The sequence below is a fragment of the Neltuma alba genome, unplaced genomic scaffold (genome assembly GCF_004799145.2).
Source record: "Neltuma alba isolate B1F8T4 unplaced genomic scaffold, ASM479914v2 tig00008368_pilon, whole genome shotgun sequence".
In the NCBI taxonomy this organism is placed as follows: domain Eukaryota; kingdom Viridiplantae; phylum Streptophyta; class Magnoliopsida; order Fabales; family Fabaceae; genus Neltuma; species Neltuma alba.
Window position 1 is genome coordinate 1 of NW_021635000.1, and position 11,583 is coordinate 11,583.

General features: G+C 36.7%; 1 protein-coding gene across 1 annotated transcript; it reads left to right on the forward strand.

Moving 5' to 3' along the window:
- Window positions 1–387: 387 nt before the first annotated feature.
- On the forward strand, window positions 388–10,947 carry LOC114753992 (DNA-directed RNA polymerase I subunit 1; the record flags this gene model as incomplete). Its single annotated transcript, XM_028942709.1, is given in 14 exon segments — window positions 388–572; window positions 1,456–1,719; window positions 1,952–2,040; window positions 2,189–2,336; window positions 2,462–2,680; window positions 2,908–3,228; window positions 3,333–3,477; window positions 3,695–3,903; window positions 5,565–5,767; window positions 6,109–6,307; window positions 6,411–6,673; window positions 8,279–8,419; window positions 8,529–9,285; window positions 10,004–10,947. Coding segments are annotated over 14 exon segments (3,734 nt in total), but the record flags the coding sequence as incomplete, so codon positions are not given.
- Between the last annotated feature and the right edge of the window lie 636 nt (window positions 10,948–11,583).

The window sequence follows — 11,583 nt, forward strand, 5'->3', positions numbered from 1 at the left end:
TAAAGAATGCCCTAGCAATTTACGGTGAAATCTGGGCACTCAAGATATTTTTTTGCAATGGAGACAACGAAGTCCAATCTTGTGGAAAAAATGGCACGTGTTTTGACTGTACAGTGACCTCATGCTGGCCCCTCCAATTTTAGATGCTTTCAAAAGAGGCCAATTTCTGCTCTGAAGTTCACTTTTGGACTTTTTAACTCAGCCCCTTTTTGAAACATCTGGTAGATGATGTTGTTCGGAATGATAATTGTTTGTTTGTTACTATTAATGAACAAAGTTTTCTGTTCTTTAGATTCATTCGTATACATCATGTATGTTAATAGGAGGCTGTTTCAGAATTCTGATGGCTTGCTTATGCTTACATCAAAGTTTTCTTGGTTGGTCTAGGTCAAAAAGATGTAGCTTCTGGAATTTGTCAGTTGTTAGAGAAGAAGGAAGGCATCTTCCGCCAGAAAATGATGGGGAAAAGGGTTAATTTTGCATGCCGCTCTGTGATATCACCAGATCCTTATTTAGCTGTCAATGAGATTGGAATTCCCCCATATTTTGCATTAAGATTAACTTATCCTGAGGTGAGAGTTGTAACTATTCATTATTGGATGGACACATTTATATTTTTTCCTCCATTTCCATCAACTTCTGACATCTAATCAGTTTAGCAATCCGCATATTTACAGCATGTCTATGTATAGAAATGATTGAAGGATATATTCTGTAGTTTTGCTATGTACGTCAGTTCCTTGAGCAACCTGGATAATTGCTGACAACACTATGCAATTGAATCCAGATCACTAAGACTCGTTTTGCTTGACTCTGGTAGAAAGAGGATATTTCTGTTGGTTAATTATTGGTGTTTCATGCTGGTCAAAAGAAAAAAAAAAATTATTGGTGTTTCATGATATAGTTTGAAGGGTCTGTGGAACAATTTCGGTTGGCTTTGCTCTATATAACTTTTTCCGTCATTATTCTAAAAATATTTATCATCCATCTTTGTATATCTATTCTTTCTCTGAAAAGATTATTTAAATTGAAGAGCCTAAAATAACAAAAGTGGCTAAAATCAAAAGCATTATGCCAGAAATCTAGTTGGATGCTGGACTCAAGGGATTTGTCGACCAAATTACTCACTAAAATATGGGTCCCTACTTGACCAATTTATTTTGCATTTGAGTGAGAGATGATGGCTCCATTGCTGTTTTGTTAGGGAGAGTACCAGTATGACAACAATTTCATGTCTTTTACAATATAAAGGGAAATTTGTAAATTTTGAACATAGATGAAAGTTGCAGAAACTTACCTACTGTATCAAGTTATGAAATTGAGACACATCTTGTTTCATATTGGATTCTGCTAGGAGGTTTCCCTAATTATGTCTCAACTTTTTCCGTGCATGCCTCTTATTTTGCTTATGGCCCCACCCCTTCCCGCCCTAAATTTTTTGTTAATACTCTGCAGAGAGTTACACCTTGGAATGTAGTTGAGTTAAGAGATGCTATACGTAATGGCCCAGAATCCCACCCAGGTGCCACGTACTATGCTGATAAAGCATCCACTGTCAAGCTTACCCAAAATGGCAAAGTTCTTTCTATGACATCAAGGAAGCTTTCATCTTCAAGAGGGGTAATCATGCAACATGGCAAGATACAAGAGCATGAATTTGAAGGCAAAGTTGTGTATCGTCATTTGAGGGATGGAGATGTTGTGCTCGTCAACCGACAGGTACTGCATTATCTAATTGGATATTGTTGAATAACATGGTAGTTGGCGTTTATTCCTTCAATAAAATATTATGTATTTATGCATATGAACACCATTCAAATGCTTGTTTGCAAATAGCAACCTGTGGTAATCAATCTGGTTTTTTAGAGCCTCTCAATTGTTTTGTTGAATGAATATGTGTCTGAATACATGAAATTTATACTTCTTCGTTTAACATTATATTCTATTGCAGCCTACACTACATAAGCCCAGTATAATGGCACATGTAGTTCGCGTCTTAAAGGGGGAGAAAACAGTGCGCATGCATTATGCAAACTGCAGGTAATATGAAATTGTATAATTTAAGCTTGGTATGATTTTTGGTTGGATTAACAAGTCTGGCTTTGACTCTTACAAATACAAGGTGTTAAATGTCAATGTGGTTGCTAACTTGGATCTGATTCTGTTTTTCTTACCCTCTTAATTTCAGTACTTACAATGCTGATTTTGATGGGGATGAGATTAATGTTCATTTTCCACAAGATGAAATTTCCCGTGCTGAAGCCTATAACATTGTAAATGCCAATAACCAATATGTCAAACCTACCAGTGGTGATCCAATAAGAGCCTTGATTCAGGTATTTACACAATATTAATTCTATTAATACAAATAACAACAATATGACAACCACAATCTTCATTTTATCGAAAGTGAGAAGTTCTTTTATGATTTTGAGATCCTGATTTTGAATAATTTTGCCAGGATCATATTGTGAGTGCCGCACTTCTTACAAAGAAGGATACTTTTTTAAGTTATGAAGAGTTCAATCAACTTCTATACAGTTCTGGCGTATCCACTGCTTGGCTAGGTTCTTTTCATGGGAAGGCTGGTCAGAAAGTTTTTGCGTCAAATTCTGAGAGTGACATTTCACTACTTCCTCCTGCAATATGGAAGCCGGAGCCCCTGTGGACAGGAAAACAGGTTACTCTAAGTTAGTCTTTTAGTTAAAGTAGCTCGGTTTAAGATCTATATCATGCTCAGATTAATAAACATTCTGACAACTTTCTGACAACTTTTGGTCTTTGTTCTCTTGCGGGGTACTGTATTAAGCTGTGGAATTATTTGGGGTCTAACACTGGTATCCTATTTACCTGCTTGGGTATGATGTGCTTGTCTGATCTAAATCTTGGTTTCTGTTGTCACTGTAGGTTATCAGTGCATTGCTCTATTATATTGCCAGGGGTCATGCCCCATTTACAGTTGAGAAAAGTGCAAAAATCCCACGTGATTTTTTCAAGACTCGAACTGGGGAGAGAAAAAAAGGCACTGGAGGAGGTATATCAAGAAAGAATGAAGAGCCTGATGAGGATAAATTGTTGATATATAAAAATGATCTTGTCCGTGGCGTAGTCGACAAGGCGCAATTTGGTGACTTTGGTATGGTACATACAGTGCAAGAACTTTATGGCTCAAATATTGCTGGCAATCTGCTTTCATCATTGAGTCGTTTGTTCACAGCCTTTTTACAGGTTAGCTACCAATTAATTCAAAGTTTTAGTTCTTTCTCTTCCCTCCCCTTCCCCTTTTTAAGCTGGTTTTGTCAGCATGATCATGCTTGTTTGCCATCATTTAGATGCATGGCTTCACTTGTGGAGTAGATGATCTTCTGGTAACTGAAGAAAAGGATGATGAAAGGAAGAAGCAACTTGAAAGCTGTGAGGAAATTGGTGAAATTGTTCACCGTCAATTCATTGAAGCCATGGATGGTGCTGAAATAGGTACATTGATTTAAAATATTTGTATTATGAATAATGTCGTTTTAAAATAGTCTGGTAACAAGGTTTTGCTTAACCAATAAATTTTGGGTACTCGTATAACATTTACTTATTATGCTTGCTGCCAAATGCCCAGTTCATAGTTATCTTTTCCGGGGCTACTATCAATTTTTTCCTTGTTTTGTAAAGTTGTGACTTTTCTACATATTTGGCTCTGCAGACCCTTTCACGCTTCAATCAAATATTGAGAAAAAAATACGTGAAAATGGAGAAGCAGCCTTAACATACTTGGATAGGAAGATGATAAGCAGTCTTAACTCCAAAACAAGCTCTGGGATGTTGAAGGTGCTGCTTTCTGAAGGGATATTGAAGCCTTGTGGAAAGAATTGTATTTCTCTTATGACTACATCTGGAGCTAAAGGTAGCATGGTAAGTTTACTGTTCTAACTTCTCATGTTATTTTGATGGCCCCGTGTATTGAAACCTTCTAGCTTCTGCATGTGCTGTTCTAGGAGGGAAAAACGTTAGTCTTTCAAGTCCTCGAATAACATTTTCTGTTACATTTATATGTGACGAGTTATGACTCAGTTTGTACATCATTTATTACTGTTACACTTTGAGGATCAGGTCCCAAAGGAACATTAACTTGTGTAGTTTATTTTTCTAATCCAAAAAAAATATTTTTTATATATTTTGTGACGCCCTTTCTTTCCATGACCATGGTATTGTAGACCCTCAATTTTTATTACCACGAAGTATCTCTTCATCTTTTAACTCATTTTTCCCTCTGAAAAACATTTTGGGAGCTCTTGAATTTTGTCCCCGAAAGTCTTGGACTAGAATGAAATCCATTACATCATGCATGATGGGATGAAAGATCCTATTGAAGACAAAGTAGATGATGCACTTAATCGAATTGATATTACTAATTCTATTGTTGATGTTTCTTCTTTCTACAAGCAAGGTATTGGGGACTTTCAAATTTTATTTATACTAAGAATCTCTTTATCTTCCAAATTCTTGTACTCAAAAACAGATATGATTTTCTTCGTACATTTTTTTTTTGTGACAATTTTCTTCTTACATTTTGTAAACCGAAGTTTTATGCATAATAGTCCAGATCATAATGAAACTCATTACATCATGCTTGATGGGATGAGAGATCCTGTTGAAGACAAAGTAGATATGGCACTGAATTTGCAATTATCAAAAAGGAAAAATTGTTATTTTGGTCCCTATAATTGTATTCAATTTTTTCTTGGTTTAATCATCTATAATTGTCTCCGTACATTTTGCAAAAATTTAATTTAGACCCTGTTTAAATTTTTTGAGAATTTGTTAAACTTTGTCAATTATATATTATTTTTTTAATTTGAACGTTGAATATGTATGATTTATGATAACAAAAGTGGTAGAATCTGGAGGGTATGCATATTGACAAGTGTGAAGTGTTAAAGGGCCCAATGGGAATGTATGCATGACATGAGTAAACTTAAGGCAAACTAGGGTGGGTTCCTGTGTGTTAGACGAAGTTTGAAATTTGAGTCACACTATTTATGGCTCGTGAAAAGTGCAGCTTGTTATAGATTTTATATTATAATAAATAGATAATTGGCAAGGCTCACTGGTTTACAAGGCATTCCTTTTGGAATCATGCTTAATGGTAGAAAAGCTTCAGTGCCCCAGAGATTTCAGGCTGGCAGCATATTTTTAAGCGGGGCTAACATTGTAATATAGTGGCTTTGAGCAAATGGCTTCGTTACTCTGGGGAAGTTTTACTCTTAAAATGGTACTAAAGCCTTTATAATCTGATAACTACTGTAGAAGTTTCTTAATGAATCTATACAAGTTATGTGGGTCGTTAACCAACTTGCAAGGTCAGGCTATTTCTCTAGCTTTCGACAGCTTTTTGGCCCAAGAACTGATTACAATCTGGTTTATAGTTTCTACGTTCAACTGCATTTTCATGTCTGGTTTCTACAAACTTTTTCTTATGTTGGGGCCTTGTGTCTGTCCAATTGGTACAAATTATGTGTGTTCTGCTAATTGTTTTTAGCAATTCCAATTTAATTGATTTCTGTTTTTTACAGGTTAATTTCCAGCAAATATCTTCTCATTTAGGTCAACAAGAGTTGGAAGGAAGACGAGTCCCTCGCATGGTTTCTGGAAAGACCTTGCCATGTTTTCCTCCATGGGATTGTTCCTCTAGAGCGGGGGGGTTTATTATTGATCGGTTTCTTACGGGTCTACGTCCACAAGAATATTACTTCCATTGCATGGCCGGTCGTGAAGGGTAAGTAAACTTCTTCATTCTTGTCATAGATATGGTTGTGGTGTTAATCACAGTGATCATAGTTAGGAAATTAAGTATTTACTTGTAGAAGTATATCTCGCTGAAGTCAAACATAATAACTGCATAATAATTCTTGTAACCTCTTTTAATCTAAGTAATAAAGCTCTGAATACATAATGGGAAGAAATGCTAGAGCAAAATAAAATGAAATAGAAGAGAAACAAATAAGAGTCTTTTGAATTTCACTTGTCATTGTTTTGTTCTGTACATACAAGGTATAATGTATTATTGGCTTGTCATATGATTACTTCTTCCTGCCTATTGACATCTTTGCCTCACAGGCTAGTTGATACAGCAGTCAAAACATCACGGAGTGGATACCTGCAAAGATGCCTCATAAAAAACCTTGAGTGCCTAAAAGTCTGTTATGATCATTCTGTCCGTGATGCTGATGGATCAATTATTCAGTTCCATTATGGAGAAGATGGGGTAGATGTTCATCAAACTAGCTTTCTCACCAAATTTGAAGTTTGGTTAACTGTAAGAGTTTTTTTTTTTTTTCCCCTTTTTTATTTGTTTCAGAATCATACATTGCAAATAGAGTCTGGGTCTTGTCATTTATTTAGTTGTTTATTAATTTCAGAATAAGGAAATGATTTACAGCAAATGTCACCATGAGATAGACAGATCCAGTCCTTATATTAACAAGTTGCCAGATGCTCTTAAAGAAAAAGCAGAAAACTTCATTTGTGATATCTCTTCTAAGCAGAGAATTTTCAGTTCAATTAACCGAGCCGAGTTCTTGAAGTTGATGGAGCACAAATATGTCTCAAGTCTTGCACAGCCAGGAGAGCCAGTTGGTGTGTTGGCTTCTCAATCTGTGGGAGAACCATCAACGCAGATGACGTAAGTTCCTCATATATCTGTTGAAGTTTCTTCTCGTGTTTTAAATACTTATGGCACCATGAAGTACATAGGGAAATTACTTATACTTGCCTTTGCATTAGTAAAGCATACATGAAGTTGTTGCTTGGTGAAGGGAATCAATCATGCATGACTGCTGAGATTTGGAAATCAAAATTAAGAAGACTTTATGGCCATGGTTTGGATTTACAGGAGCTTTTAGTTTCCTGACAGAGTATGCAAGAAGGAAATTCTCCCTATTTGGAGGGAAGACTTGATCAATAGAGAAAAATAATAGGGTTAAGGTGCAAATCTACTCAAAAATATTTCCTCATGGCCGTCTAACACCATAAACTTTTCTCTGGTGCAAAAATATGCATGAAGTTTTTAAAATGGTGCAAAAATGCCATGGCCATTAAGTCCACTAATGTTGACTGTTTAGTAAACATATAGGTTAAAAAAATGGTACAAAAATACACAGTTTTCAAAATGGTGCAAAAATGCCATGGTTATTAGAAACTTCATGTATATTTTTGCACCATTTCAAAAATTTCATATGTATATTTGCACCATTTTCCTGGTTGATATGTTTGTTAAATGGTCAATATTAGTTGACTTAACAGTCGCGATATTTTTGTACCATTTTGAAAACTTCTTTTGCACTCAAGAAAGTTCTTGGTGTCTAGTGCCCCTAGCAGAATAATTTATGGGTAAATTTTGCACCTTAACCCAAAACAATAATCAATTATAAGAACCATGTTGGGGTAGACAATAATATAAACATGTAAATATAGAACAGTCAAAGGACGCTGATTATGGCTGTATAAAACGCTGCTAAAAAGTGCGCCATCTCCGTCATGTTCAACTAGTTGAGGGCATAATGATAGAAACTGATCAAAAGTACGGAACTATCTACCACATCATGAGAGAATCTAGCCAATAACACATTCATGGGCTTCCTATGAACAACGCTCACTGTGATCAAGCCTGTCTCTACCATGTTCAGCCCCCGGCCCCCTCTTCAACTTTCCACCATTATCAAACCCATCTCTATCATATCTGACCTTATTTTTTTCCTCTTGAATGAATGGAGGTGACCTTTACCAATTGAAAAGAAAGCTTAAGATAACAAACCTGTGATTTTAGAATAACATGATAATAATTCATAATCTTCAAATACTCCATCCGTGAGGGTGACAATAAATGAAGAGGATGCGTGATGCTCCAGACTCTAGCCATGTTAGTGTGCCTCCTTTGAGTATCGTGTGCTGTAATATATATTCTATGATTTTTTATTAATTAAGCCACAATTAGACCATGGTCTGACCAGTGAACAGTGAAATAGTACTTAAACCAATTCAATGACTGATCCAGTTCTAATTATGTTGCAAGATTCAAACAGGTAGTATAATTTGTACTTCACCTCATTCTCTCTGTCCACAATTTCTCATATTGGATCATGCACATTATAAAGGCTCAAGTGGAAATAGCATGATATTTTATTATTTCTTTTTTTGATTACATTGTAAAGCCATGATCAAACCTTCCCGGACTGATTAATTGTGCTTTCATTACGTGTCATTCATTTTCTTTCATACCCTTTTCCAGTTTAAATACATTTCACCTTGCCGGACGAGGTGAAATGAATGTGACTCTTGGAATTCCGAGACTGCAAGAGATCTTGATGACTGCCACACGCGATATCAAGACCCCAGTGATGACATGCCCCTTGATGCAGGATAAATCCATGTGAGATATTGACACTCTTCTGTTTACTCTGCTTCAAAAACTCGTTGATTTGATTGCCAGTTAGATACACATCTTTTAATTGATATTTGACCTTATTTGATGATCATAGGGACCATGCCATTCGGCTTGCTGATAACCTAAAGAAAATAACAGTAGCAGACATAATAGAGAGTATGAAAGTATCTGTTGTACCGGTAGCTGTTGATGGTGGTAAGATTTGCAGTATATATAAATTGGAGATGAAGCTTTACAAGCCTAAACACTACCCAAAATATGCTGATATATTGCTTGAGGACTGGGAGGAAACTCTGGAAGTTGTCTTTGTGAGAGAGTTGGAGGATGCTATTGAAAATCACATGTTACTGCTCTCTAAAATAAGTGGCATAAAATCTGTTACGTCAGATTCTTCAAATTCTTCGCAAAGTTTAGAGGAAGATGATTCTAGCAATGTTTATAAAGACAAAAAAGCTCACAATGATGGTGGTGGTGATGATGACGACGACGATGGTGGGGAGGATGCTGAAGAGGGTGAGGATCTAGGCACTGATGCACAGAAGAGAAAACGACAAGGTAGAGATGAAATTGATTATGAAGATGGTGTGGAAGAAACGTATGAAGGGGAGCAATCGGAGGAAACCGTTGGAGGGGATGACGGCCATGGGGAAAGTGATTTTGAAGTCAATGAGAATGATGGCACTCGAGTACTTGAATCCAAGCACAGCAAGTCTATTGATGAAAAGCCAAAAATGAAATCTAGAAAGAGATCGGTAAAGGATACTGACAGGGCTATCTTTGTTAAAGCAAAAGGGATGCATTTTGAGGTCCATTTTAGATTTACCGGGGAACCTCATATTTTGTTGGCTCAGGTAATTTTGAATGCGCCTCTTTTTCTGTTACTGTTGGTATCCATTTCATGGCTGACTTTTTTTCTTTTTCTCTCTGATATAAACTCGTGGTTGTATTATTGTCAATGTGATGGTTTATTCCATTCTGATTACTGTATGATACACTATCTGGGGAAGTTATTATAATAATTAGATTCGAGTTTGAACCGTGTTGTTTTCTATAGGTCAAACATCCTAAAACGTCAAAATTGAAAGTTGTCAAATGAATGAAAAATTAGAAAGAAAAATATGGGCTAATAACTAGAAGCTAACCTTGGTAGAAAAATCAGAATTAGTTATTTTGCCTTAAACCATTTAAAATTTTTTATATCTTTCTTTGTAAGTATTATACTCATTGTTCTCTTTCGATGTTTTGATTGCGTGTTTCTGAAGTGGAAAATTGTATATATATTGCATGTTTTTTAATTTTGAGTGTTGTGCGCATGCCAATTTGCAACTGAATAGGGCGAGGATAGTTGACTGTTCACTTGCCGTTACTGCTCTTGTAAGATGGGGATGCTCTAGGAAGAGTGTGCGCCATCCTTTCGCCTGGCCAATAACAGTCGTAGAAACAAGTTGCATTTGTGTTTTGTTGTTCTATTTATAAAACATGAGCTCTCCAGGTCAATGTACGGTCATTTTTTTCTCAGACATCGGAGGTACCTTCATTGAATTCTCTGTTTTATGGAATTGTATGTAGATTGCTAGCAGAACAGCGAAGAAGGTTTGCATCCAAAACTTTGGAAAGGTTGACCAATGTAGAGCTATTACGTGCAAGGAGAGTCAAGTAATCTACTATGGTGAAGATCACAGGAAAAGGGTAGATATTCCATCCTCAGTAAAGGAAAAAATGCCAGCGCTTCAGACGACTGGTGTAGATTTCACAACATTCTGGGAATTGCAAGACCAACTTGATGTTAGGTACATATATTCAAACAACGTCCATGCTATGCTAGAAACGTATGGGGTGGAAGCTGCCAGAGAGACCATCATCAGGGAAATAACAAATGTTTTCAAATCTTACGGTATATCTGTAAATATTCGGCACTTAACCCTTATTGCTGATTATATGACGCATACGGGCAGCTATCGTCCAATGAGCAGAATTGGGAGCATAGCTGAGTCCGTTTCTCCTTTAAGCAAAATGTCTTTCGAGACAGCAGCCAAATTCATAGTTGAAGCAGCCTATCATGGGGAGGTTGACTGCTTGGAAACGCCATCTTCTAGAGTCTGTCTTGGGTTGCCAATAAAGATGGGTACTGGGAGTTTTGACTTGATGCAGAAGCTCTAGTTCACTGAAGCCGTACGGTCTTCAACGCCTCCAGGAGTTCCTGCAAAATTTTGGCCTTAGTGTAACATATTATTTGCAAGTATTTATTTAAAGTTACTTTTTTTCTCTTTAGGAAGGCAATTAATGTATTGATAGAAGGTTCAGGCCCACAAAAAAAAAAAAGTACTGATAGGTGTTCTGTCCTTTGGGATGCAGCTCCCCTTACAGTTGATTCGTATAGCGATAATCTATCCTGCCATTTTCCCGTCTTACCAAAGATAACAGTGCATTATGATCATAGTGAAAGTTCAGTGTAATATGATATTATCATGCTTTTGATGAGATGAGGTAATATTACTTTATTACATGCATTATTTAATAGTCTACCAACTGCAGTGCAAGATGGATGCGGAAACGAAATGAATATTGTCCCCCAAAACAAAACCCTGAGAACCAAGTGGAAAGAAAAATAATAATGAAATAAAGTGGAACACGGTTCACATTAAAACTCATGAGAACCATATCGAAAAGTGGCGCTTTGGTGGTACTTGTGGACTGACGATAATGAGTTTAGACTTTGTGCCCCAGTAGTTGTTCGTACCAAATTTTTGCATGCCTTTAAACAATGAAGTTAAGAACTAGCCTTCCAGTGATTCTGCTAGATCGGAAAAACAGTAGCCCACCAAAAGGTTGGTGAAGGTTAGGCGTACGAAAAATGGCCATGGGCTAGCAGCTCTCTCTCCGACCTTTTTTTTTTTTTTTCCCGGGGGGGGGGGGTGTTTCGATGCCTAACAGCTTCTTTTACTTGGAGAAGTATGTGTCTGGCAGACTGGCGGCTTTACTTTGCCCTAGTAGAAAACCCTACTGTTCTATTCATCTTCTTGGGCTGCTTTATACGACGCTGGCTGCCAAAAGTATTCTAAGCCGGGGTGAAAAAAAAAAAATACTAGGACATTTTCATTATGATGTATAAATGGGTTTGTAGTTATGATATGATCTGTCATAGGCAG